The sequence below is a fragment of the Sceloporus occidentalis genome, unplaced genomic scaffold, assembly GCF_023333645.1.
Source record: "Sceloporus occidentalis isolate IW3139 unplaced genomic scaffold, rSceOcc1.0.p SCAF_1, whole genome shotgun sequence".
In the NCBI taxonomy this organism is placed as follows: Eukaryota; Metazoa; Chordata; class Lepidosauria; order Squamata; family Phrynosomatidae; genus Sceloporus; species Sceloporus occidentalis.
This window is the reverse complement of record NW_028316981.1, coordinates 181694879-181717804: the sequence shown is the minus strand read 5'-3', so window position 1 is coordinate 181717804 and position 22926 is coordinate 181694879. Positions and strand designations below refer to the sequence as shown.

General features: G+C 40.2%; 1 protein-coding gene across 7 annotated transcripts in view; it reads right to left on the bottom strand.

Moving 5' to 3' along the window:
- LOC149322955 (voltage-dependent L-type calcium channel subunit alpha-1D-like) overlaps window positions 1-22926 on the bottom strand; it is an 87637-nt gene that overhangs the window by 53059 nt on the left and 11652 nt on the right. For 6 of the 7 annotated variants that reach the window (XM_089485334.1, XM_089485338.1, XM_089485326.1 and 3 more), the window contains 11 exons: window positions 22433-22585; window positions 21642-21838; window positions 21414-21517; window positions 17872-18038; window positions 15459-15533; window positions 12764-12854; window positions 11403-11429; window positions 11147-11307; window positions 7559-7784; window positions 4126-4333; window positions 1109-1229 (listed from right to left, as the gene is read on the bottom strand). In XM_089485334.1, coding sequence (XP_089341460.1) covers window positions 1109-1229; window positions 4126-4333; window positions 7559-7784; window positions 11147-11307; window positions 11403-11429; window positions 12764-12854; window positions 15459-15533; window positions 17872-18038; window positions 21414-21517; window positions 21642-21838; window positions 22433-22585 — 1530 coding nt within the window. The remainder of the gene's footprint in view (window positions 1-1108; window positions 1230-4125; window positions 4334-7558; window positions 7785-11146; window positions 11308-11402; window positions 11430-12763; window positions 12855-15458; window positions 15534-17871; window positions 18039-21413; window positions 21518-21641; window positions 21839-22432; window positions 22586-22926) is intronic. The other variant, XM_089485358.1, reaches the window with a different exon arrangement.

The window sequence follows — 22926 nt, the reverse complement described above, 5'->3', positions numbered from 1 at the left end:
GTAAATGACATTATTCTCGCTTCCCTGCTTTGAGACATACACAAATGTTGAAGTGGCAAAGCCAAGAAGATCAACTTGATTGGGACTAGGAAAGAGAAAAGCTGAATTAGTGTAGCATTCCCTGGCAAGCCCTGGGGATGTGACCCCTCCCAGGATAGCAATGTTTACCAAGATTGAGATGTGATAATCCTGCTGGCAGACCACAGGATTGTGACCCTCCTTCAGGGTGACAATGCTTTATCCATATTAGATAAACCCATGTTGATTCAGCTGAGCCAGTTTACATATCCTGTTTCCTTTGCTAATTGGAATTTTCCTAAATACACATTGGTCACTGATTTCGCAAATTGCCTTCTGATGAACAATGGGATAATGTAAGCCTGATACAACCCTGATGTCAATAAAAGGGCTGGCCAAGACCTGGCCAGCTAAGTTTTGCACCCCCATTCCTGTCTCTGCGTCTCATTGCCGCGACAAATTAGGATTTCTTCTGTCCATAGGACCCATAGGCTGCTGCTGTGGGAAGCAGTTAAAAAAAAGAAGGCAAACAAAACAGGGCTTAAAACAAGCAAGAAGCTGAAATACAGCATGGTTAACTGCTCTTCCAAGTACACGTTTGCATGGCTCCAACTAATGGGCTCAAATTTATGTGTAAGGAACAGATCACAAAAACTATTCATCATAAGAAAAGAGTGGGCAACTCCACACATGGAACAGAAATACAGTTAATAATGATAGCCCTCTGTTGCGCAGGGTGAGTGCATGAAACAACATGAACAGAGAGAGATGGCTGTGCACTGTGATTCATCCAATGAGCAATTGGCCCAAACACTGATGTTCCTGCAGTCAAACCCAAGAAAACCGGTCTGTTCATCTTACTTGTAAAGGTTCCCCAAATACATGTAAAGTGACCCCTTTTAGTGGAATACAAAGTGGTCTGACGAATGGTAAAGTCTCTGACCAACATCTTCTATCTGTTTCCGCTAATAGGAGGGGGGCAGAGACAACAGCACATTTCTGTACTAATTAGCACTCGAACAGCCTAGCATAATCCTTCTGGCTTTAAGATCTGTTAATCTTCACAGCCATCCCAAGAGTCAAAGGATACAGTTGCCACAAATAAAAAGGATGATGAAATAGACACAGACCAGCATGCCTGGGAAATAGGGGCCTCCGTAGGCCATGATCCCATCATACATCACTGCGTTCCAGTCCTCCCCAGTCAGGATCTGTGGCACGGGAAAGGGAAAACAGCAAACATGACTGAGATTGTGCTGGAAGCACATCTTGAGCAAGAAATATTCTTGTCATACTCCAAGAAGTGGTACTGACAGTGGACAGAAAATGTAATTTAATTGGAGCAGGAGCAAAATCACGGCTTATGTGGGCGAGTATGGGTTGTGGAATTCTGGTCATGACAAGTTTTTTTTATATACTATCAAGATTTAAAGCTACTTGCCTCTTGACAGATTATGAGTACAATGGGTTGTGGGAACACATTACAGATATGCATTGTGTGCCCACTGAAACCCATCTGATGCACATACTGCTATTTCTTTTTTTCACCACCATTACCTAAATAGGAGAGAAAGGGGAATTGCCTGGCTCATGGACCACCATGGCTGCATCTGCACTGCAGAATTAATGCAATTTGACACCACTTGAACTGCCACAGCTCTATCCTATGGAATGCTAGGATTTGTAGCTTGTTGTGGCACCAGAGCTCTCTGACAGAGAAGGCTAAATATCTTACCAAACTACAAAACCCAAAATTCTATAGCACTGAGCCAGGGTAGTTAAAGTGATGTTGAACTGCATTATTTATGCAATGCAGATGCTGCCCATGTGGCCCTTGGGGGGCTGTGTGGTTCTTGAGACCTCTTACCTCCCTGCCTCAAACTTTTGTTCTTTTCCAAAAAATGGCTGAAAGGGACATTTTTGTCACAAAGGGCTCCAGGATCTGTGATTTTTGCTTGTTAACACTGTTTTGGTCTCCCTCCACTGTTTTGTTAACAGCAAAAAATAAAAATAAAAATAATTTTAAAAATCCCTCCCTAAGTGGTGAGAGGAACAGAAAATGGTTCCCAAACATTGAAGAATGGTCACTCCTGTACTAGGCAGTCAGAACTCATCACATCTTCCTGAAACTTCTCCCCACAGTGTTGTTGTTGTTAAGAAAGAGATGTGGGGAAGGAATAATATCTATTTCTTTCTGATGTTATAACTGCAGGATCTAACCAAAAGCAATAATGGCAAATCCAAATCAGGAGAGGCGGTAGTGAGAATGGACAAAAATTGTAATTTAAATGGAGCAGGGGAATGCCACCCCTTTCAGCCATTAAAACAACCTGTCCCTATTGTTTTAATCCTATTGGGGGTTACTTCTAGTTTGGGGGGATAATGGTGCTGGGTTGAAGCAGTTCTCTAAGGGAAAAACACATGGATTTGGCAAAGGAGAGTATCTGAACAGAAAAGTGTGGCTTGTAGCAAGTACACTTCTCAGGCTGTAACATACACCAATTAAAACTGCAAGATGCAGTTCTATGGAGCTTTGAGTTCTTCTTACTTTGATGTTCAGGAGTTAACAACAACTTTTCTATTATTCATATGACTGTATTGCTTCCTTATTCCGTAGGATTGTTTCACGGACATACCTAAGGAACCTCAGAGCAGCTCCTAGGATTCATCACCAGTCTAAAAAAACCTGCCATGACAACAGGTGCCATTTCCAAAAAGCACACTCTCAAAAAAAGTATTCAGAAAAGGATGGATCCTTAGTAGGGATGCCAAGTTGAATTAAGGGAGACACTTTTGTAGCTTTAATTGTTTAAGGATCCTGGATGAGGAAAAGCTACCATAAAGTTCCATGATGCTATTGCTGAGTATGCGGGAACAAGAATAGAATTGGACACTTCTCTGTGCCCTCACCTACTCTTCACTAGTCAGTAAATATCTGTGTTGAGGAGGCAGCAGAAGCTAAAAAGTGGATTTAGGGATTTAAGAAGAGACCTGCTATAGTTCTGCCTGATGGAACTTTACAGCACCAGTTCCTAGCCAGAATCTCTTAACAATCAAAGCCACAAGAACTCAACCCAGTATTCAAAACCTGGCAATGCTATATTGTGGGAAGTGATGTACAAGATGTTTAGAAAACCATATATTTTCCAGCAGCCCCTTAAAGGTTTTTCCCCCTAGAGTGTCCCTGGGCCCATTCCCACTATGGGATCGTGTTGAATCACGATCCAGTTTAAGCCACTATGGTTCCCACATGGGAATCGATTTTGAATCGATTCCGGGGGGGGGGCATGCTTTCCCCCCCAGTTAATCCGCGCCAAAAAGGAGCTGGGTTTTCCCATTCCTTTTTGGGCTGAATCGATTTATTTGACAATAAATCGATTCAGCCAGTGGGAACCCAGGGCGGATTCGAATCTGCCCGGGCAGCCATTCTCCACCCCTCTCCGGCCATACCTCCTTCCCTCCTTCCTTCCTTCCTTCCTTCCTTCCTTCCTTCCTTCCTTCCTTCCACCAGGGCAGTGTACCATAACACCAGTTTGAAACAGCAAGAAAAATTCAAATAGATGAAAAGCATATTCAACAATTTGGCATATCAAAACCAAACAGAACTGTTTTAAGATGATTTAAAACCATGCACCTCAGCAAACTGAACAATGAACAGTACTGTGATTCTACTCCAACTGCCATGGCTGCATCCTATGGAATGCTGGGACTTGTAGTTTGGTCAGAGGCACCAAAGGAAAATTCTCTGGTTGAGGATTGTACATTTCCGTTCCTAAACTGCAAATCCCAAGATTCCACCAGATGGAACCATGACAGTGAAGTGGAAGCAAAGCAATGTAATTTTGTAGTATGGAAGGATTCCAGATTCTGCTGCTGCCTCACCAATTCCTTCATCCTGACCTGTGCCACTCCCAAGTTCAACCCAAAACTTATAGTCTCAGCATCAACAGACCCGACAGACTTAGGCTGCACTCTTGCTTGCCATGGCAACCAACAAGATCAAAGGGTGTATGCAAAGCTGGTAACACTGATACCTAGGCAGGCAAGCACCACAGCTCCATAAACCATGGGCTGCAAATCCTGTTTGCACTACATGCATCTGTTTACCTGGAAGACGGTGAGTAAAGCCTGGGGGAAAGTGTCAAAAGTGCTGCGTTTGGTCTGGGTCTCGTCAAAGTTGAATTTGCCCCCAAAGAGCTGCATGCCCAGCAAGGAAAAGATGATGATGAAGAGGAACAGTAGGAGAAGCAGGGAAGCAATGGATTTCATGGAGTTCAGCAAGGAAGCCACAAGATTGCTCAGTGAGGCCCAGTGCCTGGAAGATAAAGCATGTGTGAACACTTGAGTCAAGTGACTTGGGGCAGCTTGGCTCACAAGTTAGATCTGAATTTCTTTCTTTCTTTTTTTCCTTTTATTCAATATTTATTTAAAGGGCATTCAAACAACCATAATATAACAAAGAATACAAACAAATAATTTCATACAATAACAACAAATACTGACTTCCTATTCTCTAATCTTCAGATTTATCATCTAGGGTAGTATTTAAAAAATGTATATTTCATTATGTTACACTATTGGATTTTATAGAAAAATAAAATACAATACGATTGTATATAAGAACCAAGCCTGTAGATTTATGATATCACCATAAATATTTCTATCTTATTTTGATCACTCATCTCCCATTCATTCTCAAATGTTTTGCTAATTAGCTTTAGTCTGTCACTTGAGTTACTACATGGCCCCAAATTGATCTTAAATGTTCCATCCTGTCTATCCAATCCGTCTTGAACTCGGAAGTTGAACTCGGATGGGATCTAGCTTTCTAAACAGTACACTGTGGCCCATCGGATGTTGTTGAATTGCAGCTCCTATCAGGTATAGAGAGCATAGCTAACAGTGAAGAATGCTGAGAATTTCTATCTGGAGGAACACATTTTGTCCAGCCTATATTTAGAGAATGGTTTGAAAGCAGGTGAAGCCACTGTCATGCAGCAGGTGACTGCCAAATAGACTAGGGACACATATCTACTGCAGAAGAGGTAACAGGGAAGCTCAAGTCATCTCCAGAATTCACAGTGAGGGAACAGCATTGCAGAGTGGGAGACACTGAGTATTGTTCACATCTAGAACGTCTCTATTTGTTGTGTTTGAATTCCTTTGGTAACTTTTCTTGCCTCCTTTCTTTGGATGTCTAAGGTGTATTTCTAAATATTCAATCAAAGTTTTAAGATACTGTAATGTTAAATAGTTCTGGGTACCACAATTTTGAAAGGATGTGGAGAAACTGGAGCGTGTCCAAAGGAGGGCGACTAAAATGGTGAAGGGTCTGAAAACCATGCCCTATGAGGAACGACATAATGAGCTGGGGATGTTTAGCTTGGAGAAAAGAAAGTTAAGAGGTGATATGATAGCCCTGTTTAAATACTTGAAGAGATGTCATATTGAGGAGGGAGCTAACATGTTTTCTGCTGCTCCAGAGAATAGGACCCAGAGCAATGGATGCAAGTTACAGGAAAAGAGATTCCACCTCAACATTAGGAGGAACTTCCTGACAGTAAGGGCTGTTCAACAGTGGAACACACTGCTCCCTCGGAGTGTAATAGAGTCTCCTTCCTTAGAGGTCTTTAAACAGAGGCTGGATGGCCATCTGTCAATGGAGATACTTTGATTTATATTTCCTGCATGGCAAGGGTTGGATTGGATGGCCCTTGCGGTCTCTTCCAACTCTATGGTTCTATGGTTCTAAGATTCTATGATTCTATACATTTGGAGACTGCAGGCAAAATTCATTTGAGGGGACAGAATTCTTATTTGGGAGGCAATGCCCTCTTTCCACCCTCCCTCATAACTACATCTTTGTTGAGAGCCTTATCACATGAGAAAAGAAAGTGGAAACAGAGCCAGATAATAGCACCTTTCTCCATGCCTTACTGGATGATAGCATAGCACTTCCATTCTCTTTCCATGGGCACTTCTTTTGTCTAGCTGGAAAACTCAGTTCAACAAAAGACATGACCATCTCCCACAGGAAGAGAACTGAAGCGCTATGACATCATGCAGTAAGGCATGGAGAAAGCCGCTACTCTTTGGCACTGTTTCCACTTTGTTTTCTCATGTTTTTTAGCCTGTACTGGAAAGGAAGTTTCAGTGAACTCAATGAGACTTCAGCCTAAATGGACATGTCTAGATTGCACTGAGACAAGCATAAGTAATCAGTTTAAAAAACACATGGGAAAGAGGATGATAGCACCACATGGATGGTCAGTTAGAAAGAGAGTCTTGAGATCCTGTTTGTTTAACATCAAGTGTCTACAAATTCTATGACCTCCTGCTCTGCCAGTTTCTGTCTCTCCCTCTCAATGATGCACATAGCCTTAGAAAATGAGGTAACACTGTACAGGAAAGGTGGAAAAGTGCAGCCCAATGGTTATGTTCTGCCGCACCAGGGCATTTTTTAAACACCCTCTGTCACCCAGTTTTAAATTTTTACTTCCAAAATGGACCTCCACACCTCTTTAGAACAGCTAGGACCACATTTTCTGTGACAATTTACATCCCTGCCTAGGTTGTTTTAGGCCTAGACATGGGTGGGCCAAAATATCTGGTGAAATTGTAATCCATCTTCTAGGAGACATAGGGATGATTTTTTTAAAAAGAGTAATAATTTTAAAAATCCACCAGTGCAGAGAATGGAAAGGAGTACGGCCTTCCAAGATCCTCAAGGAGGTCACTGCAATCCTAAAAAAAACTCACAGGTGCCCATCATTACTATATAGAAAGCCAGATGTAAGCTGCTCTGAGCTCTTGGGAGAAAGCAGGGTATAATTATAGCAAATAAGTAAGTACTAATTCCAATTATGTCCTCAGAATAACATTGTGTTAACTAAAGAATTACTTTCTCAACCTGCTTCACTGTAACATCCTCTAGCAATAAATAATAAAAAGCATTACTACAGGGGAAGCCAGATGTAAGCCGCCCTGAACTCTTGGGGAAAGCAGGGTATAAGTATAGCAAATAAGTAAGTACTAATTCCAATTATGACCTCAGTGTAATATCTTCTAGTGTTAACTAAACAATTACTTTCTCAAGCTACATCAGTGTGACATCCTCTAGCTATAACGAAACCATTACTACACAGGAAGCCAGATGTAAGCTACTCTGAGCTCTTAGAAGAAAGCAGGGTATAAGTATAGCAAATAAGTAAGTACTAATTCCAATTATGTCTTCAGTGTAACATCATCTAGTGTTAAGTAAACTAGTGTTACTTCCTCAAGCTATTTCAATGTAACATTCTCTAGCAATAATAAAACAATTACTGTGCAGGAAGCCAGATGAAAGATGTTCTATGCTCTTGGAAGAAAGCAGGTATAAGTCTAACAAATAAGTATTAACTTGAATTACCTCCTCAAGTTACTTCTGTGTAATATCCTCTAGCAATAACTGAGCTGATATTAAACTTGTTAAAGGCAACAAAAACATTTACACAAGTTAACCCCAGCAAAATCTGTCCCTTTCTCTGAGCCATCCACTGACCTGGTAACTTTGAAGATTCGCAGGAGGCGGACACAGCGGAGCACAGAGATTCCAAGAGGCTGCATGATCTCAAACTCTACCAAGACGGTTTCCAGGATCCCACCACAGACAACAAAACAGTCAAAGCGGTTGAAGAAGCTCACAAAATAGGCCTGCAGGCCCAGGCTATACATTTTCAGCAGCATCTCCATGGTAAACAGCGACAGCAGTACTTTGTTGGCATAAGCTGAGAGGATAAAAAGTATAGGCTTTCACACTGTGGTTCAAAAGATCATTGATGGGGTTTGAGAACTCCACTTACGCAATTGCAGACCAGTCATGAACATCCTTATGTTGCCCTAGATTTGTTTTATTTCTTATGACAATTAAGATCAAGTCTGATGTGATCAGGGCTAGATCATTAAAACAGGCTAACAAGGATATGGCCAAGGGCATAGATAGGTAGGATGTAGACCACCAAGTATTGTAGGACATCAACTCCTAGTTTTACTCTTGGAGTTGCAGACCCACAATGGCTATGGTGGTTAGGGCTGCTGTAGTCCTAAAAGATCTGGAGGGCTTCATTATTGCCTACCCATGAGCTGCACAAAGCTTTGTCTGGAACATTCTACAGTCTAGGACCTAGGATTTTCATAAAATGGTACTAGGGGTGTAACTCATTTTATCAGTTAATGGAATCTTTTTCAGGGGTCAAGCATAGAGCTCAGAACTCTCAGCGCTAACACTGATGTTGGCACTTAAGGAGAAAAAACTATTAAGATAAGAGCTATGTGCGTTCTTTTACTTCTAGCACGAAAACAAATCTACTATGCTATCAGAGACTCCCTTAGCAATTTTCAAGTGGTGCCCACAAAAGATGTTTGACTACAACTGTGCTGGGAGGAAAAAGTGAATCCTGGGGGTTGGTGGGTGAGTGGGTGGAATTTGGACAAGATATGGTTCCTGCAACCTAACATTAAAGAAGTGCCACATGGTAAAACTATTAAGCAGGATGAATAAACTGAAGAATTCGTTGGTGCATGAGTCATTCACAGAGAACTTATTTCCATTCTTAGATTACATTAATATTAATTCTCATATTGTCAACCCACCGTTCCATCATTTAGGGCTTTGAAAAAATGTTAAGAAGCCTTAATGCAGCTTGAAGTATCAATACAGTCCTTTGCTGTAGACCTATAGTCCTCTCTCTTAGCATTCTTTTTTACTCCTTTCTTTTTATTTTCTACTTCATTATGTTCAGTTATTGCTGGCACATTTCTTGTTACCTTAACTGTTACATGTTAGTTTGTAATATTTCATGTGAAACTAATAAATATAAATATATGTATTTAAAAGTGCCACACAATAATACTCTGTACAGACCATAAGAGTAAGACTGGGCCCATCCAGACTATTGCAACAGAGAGAGGGGACTTTATCACATGAGGGGAAATCGGGGGTTTAAACTAACATTATCCCAAGAAAATCACGCAATCGCAGTGAAGATTTTCACATGCACTGCGATTAAAGAGGACTTATCCCGGCAATAACCAGGTAATAACTAGAAACAAATCATTCATGGGATTTCACCGTGAATGATTTGTTGCTGGTTATTACCTGGTTGTTGCCGGGATAAGGCCTCTTTAGTCGTGATGCAGTGGTGCAATTTTCACAGGATAATGTCCGTTTAAACCCCCAGTTTTTCCCGTGTGATAAAGTCCAGAGAGAGAGAGATATCTCACAAAAAAAACCTTCATTTACAGTATTACTCGTCAGGACTTTCTACAAAAGCATTTTCAATCCACATGGACCTCACTAGCTGGCAAGGAGACGAAGGAGGGTGAAAGAAGCTGGGTAAGCAATTTGTCCAATAAACACTCCAATATCATAATAGACATTTGGCTAATCATAGATCTCGTCTCTGCATTTCCTTGTTATTGTCTCTGGAGACCAACCTGGATGGAGCATGCCTTCTTTTTTAAAGGTACAATCTTCCAAAAACCTGAAAATGTTAACAAAACCCAGACTCTAGATAGGAATACAATACTTGTTGGGCTGGGAATTGTTTCAATATGTTTTGCGAAAAAAGCAAAGTCATCAGGTTGTTGTTGGAGATTTCAAAACAAAAACCAAGGACTATAGTAACAGATAGAGCAACCATCAGGAATATTTTCTCCATTCTCTGCCCCCCATATTCCACACCAATAAAACAGGAATAAGAGCCCAGTAATTCAAAATGACTAGGGTGGAGTAGAGAAAGGTAGGGCAGAGAAAGGAAGAAGTTTGAACTGTGACATGTCATAGCATCTGGCAACCTTCAAAGGGAAAGAGGAGCAGGGCTTCTACTTTCAAGATCTAAATAAATATATAAATAAATGTCAGGGAAAAGCCACATGGGATATATAGTCACAAGAAATATAATATGTATATAGATGTATTTGAAAGTAACATGACACAGCAAAAGCAATTGAAATGTCACATAGGTGTTGCATATAATGTAATTAGAAGGTCCTAAAAGCCAAGGACATATGTGGCAAGGACAAAGTGAAAAGGTGCAAATTGATATCACCTGAAAGTCATTGAGTGGACAGTAATGTATGATGCAATGTGAGGTAAAGATTGAGCCAAGTATTGTATGTCAATCATAATGTATGTACACGCCCAGGAGGTGGCAACTGTATAATGAATAGAGAGACAAATGTCTATATAAGCAACAATGTATGGCAATACTTTTTTGTGGGTATTGAAGAGTATAGTAGTGTGGGTTTTGTGAGTAGTGAATTGTTTTGCGCATAGTGTATATATTAGAATAAAAGTAGATCTTTAAAAGAAGACTACTGTGTTGACTGGTGTCTTGAGAGCAGAACAAGAACCAGCAGATTCCAGAGAAGATTAGAAGACATCTTCAGCCAATTCTCAGAGCTACTGGTCAAGCTGATTGTTCTTCCGCTAACCAGGGGGTGAGAGTGAAAGCCAGGAGAAGAGCTGCAACTCCCATCATCCCTAACAATAAATCCATAGTTAAGAATGAAACTGTAGGCTAGGGATGGAATGACTATTCATTATTATTTCTTCACAGGTACATCTTTATTATTGTCATAAACCAGCACATTTGGGCAGAAAATAAGAGTTTACATTTTTTTAAAAATGTCTTTGTAAGTGAAATTAAATTTTTGGCACATTTGAATATGGGAAGAATAATGTGATAGAATATTTGTTTTGCCATCAGCAGAGAGAAAATTACCATAATTATTTGTTCCTGCATGTAAAAAAAGAAATAACTGAGAATTTATGTCCCTACTGTTAGCAGCCCCCATATACCTCAGCCCCAAAGATTTATTGGTTGTATCTACATGTGGAAATAATCCAGTTTGACACCACTTTAACTGCCATGGCTCAATGCTATGGAATTCTGAGAATTGTAGTTTGTTGCTCTCTGACAGAGAAGGCTAAATGTCTCACAAAACTACAATTCCCAGAATTGCATAGCACGGAGCCGTGCCCTAACCATAAATGCTTAAGCTACCTGTCTTTGGTGCTCTTCAAAGAGACTGCCTTGACATTCCCTCACTGAGGCTTGTCTATATTTCTTGTCTCTTGTAGACCTACCTTGGATCTGTGTGAGCCAGTCAGGCTGGTTGTAATGTTCTGAGGCAATGGTCAGGGTGTTGAGAAAGACAAGGAGTAGAACCATCCAGTAGAAAGAGACAGATTTGACGGCCAGGCGACATTTCTTCCTAAAGAGGCGGTTGATGCGCCGAACACGGCGGCTAAGCAGAAAAGGAGGGAGAGAAGTTGGTGGTGGTGAATGCCAGAGAGCAGAAGAAGACAACATACATGAGAAGATGGATTTCCTTCCACTCACCCAAACTTGGTCTTTGAGAGCTTTCCTCTGTGAAAAACAGGTGAAAAAATAAAAATAAATCAAACAAAAAGTTGCAGGAAAATCAACCAAAGAAATATATTATAAACAAGGATGCAGGCATTGTCGATATGTCATAGGAACCTGAGTAGCTTTTCACTACATCAGACCACTGGTCCATCCAGCCCATTACTGTCAACTCTGACCAGCAGCAATGGCCCTCTGGGATTCCAGGCAATTGTTATTTCCTAGCCATTTCCTAGTCCTAGGGCTTATCAACTCATTTTGTTTTGCAACACAACTATGTGAATACTCCTGGTTAGGCATTCCTGATTTGCTATTCTCCCTGGGTTTTTTCTTTCTTTCTGAAACTGCCTCTATGCACATTTCTGCAAGTTTTGTTGCCCACATATATCATTATTGTGAATAAAGATGGAGTCTGCGATGTGGATGTATTTGAAACATTTGCAATGCATTCATAGTTGATGATGATGATGATTATGCTAATATTATGACATTTATTTATTAATGCTCTGCCTTTCCCACCAAACTGTGAGCGAAGGCAGTTTCCAAATTAAAATACAACATAATTAGCCTGTGCAAAATGCGATACCTTTTGAAAGACAGTAAGACCACATCCAATAAGCAATAACATTTTAAAACACTTTAAAGCATACAGAAACTCCCTAATATTACCTTGTGATTTTCCATCCAAGTATTAACCAGGACTGACCTGCTTGGTTAATACTTGCTCAGAGTGGTTTGGTTGTCAAATTACACAGATATTCCAAACATACATAGAACTGTCAGCTTTTTCTTTTTACTGTAACTGGCCCTTATCCTGTATATTTGGGGGGAGGGGGAACCTTGAAACTAATGTAGTTTCATGAGGCTCATCATTGTTCAGCTATGATACCTAAGGTGCTTTCAACAGGTAATGGGAGGGATTGAAACCTTTGACCTGAGAAAAGGGTTGCCATTTGTCCCAAAAAAACTGGAAAATCCCAGATTGAAGGGACTAAAAAATGTCCCGGATGACTAGGCCAGTCGAAGCAGTAAATCCCAGATTTCTCCTAGGTTGATAGGTTAAAATGTGGCAGTAGCATAAGCAGAATACAAATTAATAATATGCATAATTATAATAATTTGCAATATATTCAAATTAGATGCCAGGATACAAGTGACAGAAATATGGCAACCCTACCTGAGAACCATGTGCTTTATCCTTCTGCATAGGGAGAACACCAACCAAGAATCCATAGTTCCCATTATCATTCTATAGGATACAGCCTAGGCTATCAGAGAAAATCCAGCATTCCCTTACTCTGTCCCCAAAACATCCCCCTTTGGCCAAGCAAACTCACAAGCACACATCACAGCAATTGTTCTGATGGTGCTCTTCATCACCAACATTCTCTGTATTCACGGAGGTGGTTTCACTGGCAGGAAGACTGGCTGGGGAGAGAGAAAAAATAGGATACCTTTTGAAAGATAATAAGACCACATTGCAGCATTTCTATAGCTATCAAGGCCTACCATTTAACATGAACATCAAAATATTAATTCCTCAAGTCGCGACCAATTCATTTCTTATTTTCGTAAGTGTGTACTTAACATTTGAAAAAAGGGTTTAAGTCTAAGTAGAGAGGGAGAAAAGAAGTGAACTGGCCTAAATACTGTTGTGTCTGCCACTACTTTTGTGGTGAAAGTGGTACGGTTACTCTAATGACCTCTGCCTGGTACCACCATTATGTTTTTTCCTTAATGTTCCAGTGACATATGCCATCATGTAACATTGGACCGTACATACAGGCCAAAATAAAGCTGCTTTAGGTCACTTTAGAGGTATGCTGTTTAAATGATACACACATCTTAAGAGGCCAAGAAGCTGTGCCAAAGCTGTGCTGCAGTCCTTAGAACTGGAGCATGGCTTTGGCATGGCTTCTGGCCTCTTAGGATGCATACAGCAGTTAAACAGCATACCTCCAAAGTGTCCCAAAGCAGCTTTATTTTGGCCTGTCTGTACAGGCTCATTGTGTCTGAAGCATTATGGACAAAACAAAATAGCCACTGAAAACAGCACAACAAAGTTGTGAGGTCAATTCACCACAGTGACTATAACATTAACCCCCAATCTCCTTTCCCATCAATGAAATGATCATTCCAGTTTTTACCACCACAATTAAGATAGTGAAACAAGGCAGGTATTTTGGCCCCAACCTACACAAGAAATTGTGGTTCCTTTCCCAAAGTTTTATAAGGCTGGAGGCAATTTTAAAAAAAAAGTATTTGAGAGAGCTTGTTGGAAAGTAGCATCCTTTCCCAAGGTATTTGCATATTCTTTCCTCTCATCGAACAGATCGTGCGGACTTTTCGGAAACAATACAGAAATGTGCTTACCAGAGTGAGATGTGCAACACACAAAAAAGAAATCTTTCTTTCAAACTGCATGCAATTCTCTATGGGAAAGTAACCATTCACAATGTTATGGTCAAAATGGGTTTAATGTAAAAATATACTGAACAGATTGTCTTTCAGCTGCAGGGTATATTCAGGTCCAAAACACACTGCAGAATTAATCCAGTTTGAGACTGGTTCAGTGCTAGGAAATCCTAGGAACTGTAGTTTCTAGTGACACCAGACCTCTCTGACAGAGAAGGCTAAATGTTTCACAAAACTACAGTTCCTACCATTCCCTAGCATTGAGCCAGGGCAGTTAAAGAGGTCTCAAACTGGATTGTTTCTGCAGTGTGTTTTGGACCTCAGTGTTCTCTGCTTTCACAGTTTTATTAATGGATATACATACCAACCATCCAACCAACCAAATGTAAATTTAACTGGAAATCCTTTAATCAGTGATGCTGAGACTGAACCTTAGGCTTTAAGTATGGGAAACATATTGTCTCATACTGAGCTATGCACCCTGTTTGGCCAACAGACTAGAAAATGTTTACACAGGGGTTCTGGGGGAAAAGCTTGTATCTTCCAAATATATTAAGGAACGGAGAAGAAAACATATTATCCTCAATGGAATTGAATAAGGGAATCAGTTTCCAGAGTAGTAATCAGGTGGGCAAGGGACTCCAGGCTGGTGTGATAACTCATAGTGTCACCTTCCCAGATTGACCTTCTCCCATACCACACCCATACAGAATCCATATTAATGTTTTTAGTACTAATGTTAACTCATTAGTCATAATTCCCATATATCACTGAATGTAATGGTAATAGTTGTGACATTAACAACTTGCAAAATTAAAATTATGTATTTAAACTACAATATCATATGCAGAGCCTAAATGTATTTACATATACATAACTTCATGTGGCTAAAGTGAAAATTTGGTAAAATGTGATGTTTTTAAGGAAAATTTTAAAAGAATAATTTTTAAAACAAATGGTTAAAAATATTTTTTTAAAAAAATTTGGAAATTTTATTTTTAAAAAACATGGGATCTCTCCTTTCTCTTTTCATTAAACCATCTCTTCAGCATTTTAATAGGACACAGGCAAATGCCACAGCCTGTTTCTGCCCAAATGCAGGTGTTTGAGGATCAGTGGTGTCACGCACCCCCTTCGGGTGCAATCCACACCTCCTGCACCCTGCTAGTGATGCCACTGCTCCAGACCATTTCACATTACACAATTATATCACAATGATTCTACTTGTTACTGCCATGACTTCACCATGTCAAATACTGGGATTTGAAGTGTAGTGTGGAGTAATTCTCAGACAGCGAACGGTCTAGTGTCTCTGATCAAATAATCTCCAGGATTTCACAGGATGCAGCCACAGTGCTTAAAGTAGAATCAAGGTGCTGTAATTGTGTAGTGTGAAAGCTACCCATCGAATGCCCCGAATATAAGAAAAATCTGGTGGGAGTAACTGTCCGCAGTATGATCATGACAGCAATGGGAGCTACGTAAAATCAATTCAGACCATGGATGAAGCCTTAATGGTTACAGGATGGAAACACATAATATTAGAATCTTTTCTGAAGCTTAACACATTAACAAAACAAAACATGGAGACATATGTAAAAAAAATGAGGAAATTACTATGAGTGTCGGTGGAACTGCTGTGTCTGAACCATTTCTTCTTCTTCTTCTCTGTCAGGTCTGCCACCGTTACACCTTCCATAAGGGATAGATGGAAGAATGGGTGAAGAAAGGGGTAAACATAAGAGGAGTCATTTAGGAACAAGGTTGAATGTAAATGAAGAACAACATAAATTGATGAGAGCCACATGACAATAAGGATGAAGAAAAGGGAGGAATTTAAATTCTCATTCAGATTCTTTTTATGTTTGCTTCCAGGCTGTCAAGAGCCTGGAATTGCAGCCAACTTTTCACACATTAGAATGCTTTGTTGTTTTGATGTTTGTGTAACATCCTACTTAGTTTCTTATGGATGGAATTAGCCATGGAGAAGGAAAAGAGGTGGTGGTTGTTGTTGCTGCTGCTGCTGTGTATTCATTCAAGTTGTGTCCAACATATGGTAGCTCTAAGGCAGCCCTATAGATTTGTTCAGAAGGGTTTGCCTTTGCCTTCCTCTAAGGATGAGAGAGTGCGACTTGCCCAAGGTCACCCAGTGGGTTTCCATGGCCAAGTGGGAATTTGAACCCTGGTCTCCAAAGTCATGTTCCAACACTTAAATCACTCTGGCTCTGGAAGGGTCCCTCACATTCCATTTAAGCACAATATGCCTTTTCAATTAACTCAGTTTTATCATTAGTGGTAAAGCCTATAATTACTTGAATACATTTCATGAGTGAACAATAAGATACATATCTTTAAAGGTATGCTAAAAAGTCTTCTACTGATAATTAATAGATCTAGGAAAAAGTAAAAGCAATACTAAAATATTAAATACTAAATCTTATACTGAATACTAATGGCACTGACTGAGAAAGAAGTGTGTTGGTTTAATAAACATTGAAACATGCACTAGAACACTTTTAAGTGTAAACTCTACTGTACAAACTATATTTTTATTTAAAAATAATACAGTGGACACTTGGTATACATTAGGACTTGGTTCCAGGACCCACCATGGGTACCAAAATCCATGGATGCTAAAGTTCCATTATATACAATAGCACAGTAAAATGGTGTCCCTTATGTAAAATTGCAAAATCAAGGCTTCCTGTATGGAATTTAGATATTTTTGGAATATTTTCAAGTCATAGTTAGTTGAATCTGTGGATAAAATATCCGTGGATGTGGAGGGCCAAATGTACATCTGATTTCACAAAAGTTAAAAGAATGATTTTTTAAAATACCAAATAAATCTTTTAAAAAACACCAAGCAAATCTTAAATTGGAGCCTACTAGAAAGACAATAGTGAAGGAATACTGAAGTGCAGATTGACAGGTTTACCTGGTCTATTATGTTACTGCACATATCAAAACTACACTTTTTTACAAGAACAAAAGAATAGCTAAGGTGATCTATTCCTGTGAAGATTGTGTTACTGTCTGATTTAGCAGAGAGGAGTTATTTTCTGTGGTTTGTAAAAAAAAAAGACAGATGTAGCAAGGGAACATGCAGCAGAACAACAATGCAATACTGTAGAAACCCTATAAAACTGAATGAAGAAAGTCTGGCAATTCCACCATCCTGTGGAAGCATCCTGGGAGACCTCTGAAAATGGTGGGGGAGTTGATGATGGAGACGAATGAAGGACTGGGATTCATGGAATTTGTCCTTAGCTGACTGAGGAGAAAACACAAACTGATGGGCTGAACAGATAAAGGCAGCATTCACTCACAACAACATTTATTTGCCATGCTGGCCTTAGCTGCTCTCACCACTGACTCAGTGACCTCCCCAAAGCAGCTAGTGAGGTCCCAATGAGCTAATTAACTCAGTGCCAAGGGTTGTATCCTTGGAACTCCCTGCCATTTTTCCTTGTTGCTGTACATAGCCAGAAGGAAGGGTACATTCAAGTAAAACATGCTACTAATTGGCTGGTTCTGGGGAGTGCTGAAGGGAAGAGCACAATCTCTGCATCCCTTCTCTCACCAAAAGACAGATGGGGTGGAAGAGGGGAGAGAAGGATGACAGAAACAGTGCTGAGCATTAGAAACTGGAGAGAAATCAGCCTACCTGGCTCATCTGTTTTGTTTTTGCCACCCACCCCATTCTCTCCACACAACTATCAGGGTACCTCTGCTTGTCTCAGTGTGGACACACTACGTGTCACCATGAGACTTTCCCTGCTTCCTCACATCTAAGAAGGATCCCTTCCCCAAGCTGGCAATTTACTCAGGTTCCTGCTAATCTTGCACTGCCGGGCGGCTTGGATTGATTCCTCTCTAATCCCTTCGCCCAGAGCTGCCACAAGACCCAGATGGTAGCAGCCAGGCTGCTAACTAAACCACCCTCTAGCACAGTGAGATATCATGCTCTGATCAAGCAGAGCTGGGAGGTGGGAGAATAAGGCAGCCAGTGGTGACAGGAGGCTCTTACGGGTATGCTTCTCGTCCGTCTCATCCCCTTCCTCATCAGGCTCTATGTCTTCAGCCTGCATGATCCAATCTAGATAGCCCTTCAGATCTTCTTCCATCTGCTGCTTCTCTCGGAGCTTTTGGAAGTCACCCCGGGCTTTGGCCTTCTCTCGTTCCTTGGAAAATTCTCTATGGAAGAAAAGAGTAGGTCAAGTTAGCTGGGCAGGACAGCTCTCCCCCTCATCTTTCTGAAAAGCGCCTTCAGATATAAAGACCACTTGCTGATTGTACTCCCTTTGATCTGACTAGCTTCATATGTTTGGCACAGCGTGACAACTCTCTGGGTGTTTAAAGCATACACAAAGCAGAATCAAAACATCAGAAAGTTGGTTATAAAGTAATTAAGTACAACACAGAGACACACACCCCCAAACACCTACACATACACACCAGGATCATTCATTCACAGGGTCAGCACTGTTGAATTCAATTTTCATAATTTGCAATTGATTTTCTCTTTTGGCAACTGATCATTTGATTTGGCAATCACACTAGTGATTTTATTTTCTTCTCGCTCTCTAATTCTCTCTCTCTTTGGAAGTGTTGCCTTCTAATTTGTCTGAATTATTTTATGTTAAATTTAAAATTGATTTTATTTTAGCATCCTCTGAAATCCCATGATATAGGTTTAGACAGAAGCACTTTCTCTGTGTGTGTGTGTGGGTGTGTTTTTAAGAAGTCTCTCCCCTTCACCATTCCCCTTTTCTTTGATTGATTGATTGATAGTTAACATTAGACAACCTGAGGGTGCCCACAGGTTTTCAACTGGCTAGTGTAAATAAATATCCCTTCCCCCATCACGATCATTTGGTGAATATCATTTGGGAGATTGGCTGGCAAATGCAATTTAAAAAGCCAATGCAACCCCTGCACACACCAGTGCAACATCACAAGCTTATGTCATTAACCTGGGCTAAAATGTGTAACAGACCGAAGGTGTTACCCAATGAATGGGCTGCCTGTGGGCACAGTGGCCACAGCACTTCGTGGTATTCCTGGACCAGAGCAAAAAGACTTTAACATTTGTAGAATCAGGCCTTAACCTCTGCCTGAATTGCCAGCTGTCAGTTCCTGTCTTCTCCACTCATTAGTAGACTGGAAACTAAACCACTCAAAGACGCTGGTCTGCATATGTTGTATAGAATATTTACTAGTATTCTGAATGAGGTTTGTGGCATGCTTCATTCCCCCCCCCCAAAAAAAAAAGCCAACACTCTTCTACAAGTCAAGATGCCCTGAAACACAGAGCATTCAATTGAATCACTTCTCTAGTAATATTTGTCATCACTCAAACAGCACCAAAATTAATCATCCTGTAGTTTTTGCCCCCTCCTCAGAGAAGACAGAAGGCAGAACCTGGATTACATCAACCACAAGATGTCATTAAATATGCTATGTTGCATATTCTAGACTCAGTGCAAATATTTCACCAAACCATGGATCACAGAAAACATAGTTAAGAGCACTTAATTTTAGTCTCTAAATCTAAAACATACAAACTATGGTTCACACAGACAGATTTCAGCTTTCTACCTCATCAGCATTCAGGTTCATCCTATTTTTATGGAACAGTGGTTTTAAGAGATAGAACAACAGCTGGCAACTACATTATATCAGTTCTGGCATCACACCAAACCATAATTAGCACAAACTATAGTACACAAGCCTACTTCAGGCCATGTTTTCTGATGCTGTTTTGTTAATTCAGAAGTCAGACAACACCATAACTAACCTTTCTACTTCTATTTTTTCTTTGATTTCATCCTTACTGAGATTGTGAGCCTACATGCAAGGATTTGTCTCCTCCCCCCTTTTTTGTGAAATGCTAACTTTATTTTAAGCACCATACATAAAATACAAATAATAAATCATAACAGTTCAGCACAACTCAAGCAAATCAGATCACATGCTAAAATGAAAGGATCAAATGCCTTCCATACAAAGTCCCTAACTGGCAAAGGGTAGGATAGAAGAATGTTCCCTGGCATCAAATACAGTCGGCCCTTCTTATACACGGATTTTTTATACATGGATTCAAGCATACACGGTTTGAAAATGTTCCAAAAAAGTATAAATTTACCTTGATGTTCCATTTTTCATTAGGGACACCATTTTGCTATGTCATTATATTTAATGGGACTTGAGCATACACAGATTTTGTTATACACGGGGGATCTTGGAACCAAACCCCAGCGTATAACAAGGATCCACTGTATAAAAATTCCCTTTTCTGAATACAGGCAAACCCATCCACCAAATCCAGTCAAAGGGAATGTTATGGGGTATGAATATACTCCATGCTAAATTTGGCAGATTCTGACTTAAAGTAGGAGTTATACTTAGGGCCAAAAGACACTGCAGAAATAATGCAGTTTGAGACCTTTTTAAGTGCTCTGGCTGAATGTTAAGGAATTCTGGAAACTGTAGTTTTGTAAGACATTTAGCCTTCTCTGTCAGAGAGCTCTGGTGCTACAAGAAACTGTAATTCCCAGAATTCCCTAGCAATAAGCCAGGGCAATTACAGCAGTCTCAGACTGGATTATTTCTGCAGTGTGTTTTGGTCCTAAAATAATGACTCTTATTCTCTGTAACAAACTGGTTTTCCTCTCACAATGAGATATCTTCAGAGATAAAATTGTGGTGACATACTAGTTTGACTTTAAAAGTGTAAACTATGAATTAGTAAATCCCATATTACAATCCTCACCAATGGTTTTAAGCAAGCCATTCTCTCCCTGCCTCAGTATCACTCCCCCTTATTATTGTTATTATAGGAATAATAATGACCTACTTTACAGGGTTAGTGTAAGGATTATGCAAACATGTGAAATAAATATGCATAATAATAATGTTGACAATGTAAATGCAAACTACAGATTACTGTTGTTCAGTCTCTGACACACTGTATTAACACTATGATTCTTTGCAGTTCTGGAATGGTTGCAGGCTAAAGATGGGTCTGTATGGATTCTCGGATTCTCAGCAAATATAGAATGTAGCATTGTACATAGAATCTACTTTCCTGAGAATCTCAGCTTTAATTTTTAAAAAATGGCTCCAGTTCTCATGGCAGAGAAAGTATATTTGAAAATATGTAAGTAATGCATGCTGAAAATTCAGAAACCAAAAGACTAAGCTGAATAAGATTACCCACATTAACAAGTAAGGTTTTAGTGTCTTGCCTAATGTCCCCTCTTTTCCCATTGACACATAATAATAAGTGTATATAAAGCCCAAATATTCAAGCACTTTTATTTGCATAATTTATGTGGGTCACAGAACCAAGCTTTCTTAGTGCAGAAAAGTATTTTATGAAGTAGACATCCACTAAGATGATCCATAGATCATCTTAGTATATGTCTACTCCATAAGTTACTTTTACCCACTGATGTGGGCTTGAATCTTGATCTAATGAATACATATTAATATTAATGAAAGGCTGTTTCATTCCCCCATTTTAGCTGACTTGATTCACATGGCATGTGTGCTACAGTTCTGACTTACCCACTCAGCACACCCAAAACGAGATTGAGCACGAAGAAGGAGCCAAAGATGACAAGGCTGACAAAATAAAGCCAGGGCAATTCATGACCCATTGCATCCTGCATCTGGGATAAACAGAGAATGCAAAGGTTGAGATAGCAGCCACATGTTCAGATGGATTGTACTGCATGAATTATCTTGGGGAGATGTCAGTCATGCAACTCCCCAATCCCATCCCAGGTGGCTTACCCAGTAGAGCACATCGGTCCAGCCTTCCATGGTGATGCACTGGAAGACAGTCAGCATGGCAAAGAAGAAGTTGTCAAAGTTGGTGATGCCACCATTAGGTCCTTCCCACTTGCCACGGCACTCACTGTTGTTCACTGTGCATTCTCGGCCATGCCCAGAGAAGGCACAAGGTGATGGGTCCTCCTCAGCCTCCAGATCTGCAAGGTGGTAGAGAAACTGGGGGTGATGTCAGGAAGAAGGGGTATTTCCATGCTAAGAGGAACCTAGTTTCACAAAGGTTTTCCAACCCATCAAAATATGCCATATTTGCAGCATTGCCCTATCTCCAGGAGAACACTCAAAATCACACATAAACATATCCACTTACTCACTCAGGATTTCTATTTATTTCTTTATTTTGTTATGTTATTTTCTTCACTGATTTGTTCTGTTTAAAGTTTCAAAATCCAAATTTTATTTTTCAAAATCAGAATGCAACTTTTAACTTTCAAACATGTATCTATCAGGTACATCTTCGCACTCTATGGTTCTATAATTCTAACGACAAATCCCAATATTCTATAGGATGTTGTCATAGCAGTTAAAGTGGTCGCACAGGACTATAATGACGTAGTGTGAAAGGGTCATTTAATTCTACATTTTAAATTCAGCCACATGGTATTCCAATCTACAAGAAGCAAGCAGGATTGTTAGATTTTGTGCACTTGGATTGGTCCCATTCCCAAAAATTTTGAAACGAAAGGTCAAGAGCTCCCTTTCATCTTTCCTTGCCAGGAGCTGCTGAACTATACCTGAACCAATGATGAAACAGGTCTTGTGCATCCGGCCAATAAAAAGCTCCAATCCAATGATGGCATAGATGATGATGACAAAAAGAACAAGCAGTGCAATGTGCAGAAGGGGCACCATGGCTTTCATTATGGAGTTCAAAACAATGTGCAGGCCTGGTGGGAGTGAAGAAATCAAGTTCAAAGCATCAGCTCTGCAGAAGTATGATTGACAGTATTGTTTCAACATGCACTGCAGCCTCAGTTGACCCTTGATGCAGGGTTTGCAGATTCTAGGACAGAGATCTCTCTTGTCTCAGAGTGCAATTAAAAGAGGGATACTTATCTTCCTTAGCAGAATTATCACAATTGTGTGTCAGCTTACATACATAAGCAGAGATAGTTTCCCGCACTACAGTCTATTGAAAGCCAACATGCTATGTGCCTGCAGCACTATTGAATCATGGTGATTTGGCTCATGTGCTTTGCAGAACATGTGGCGGCATGCAATAAGAAAG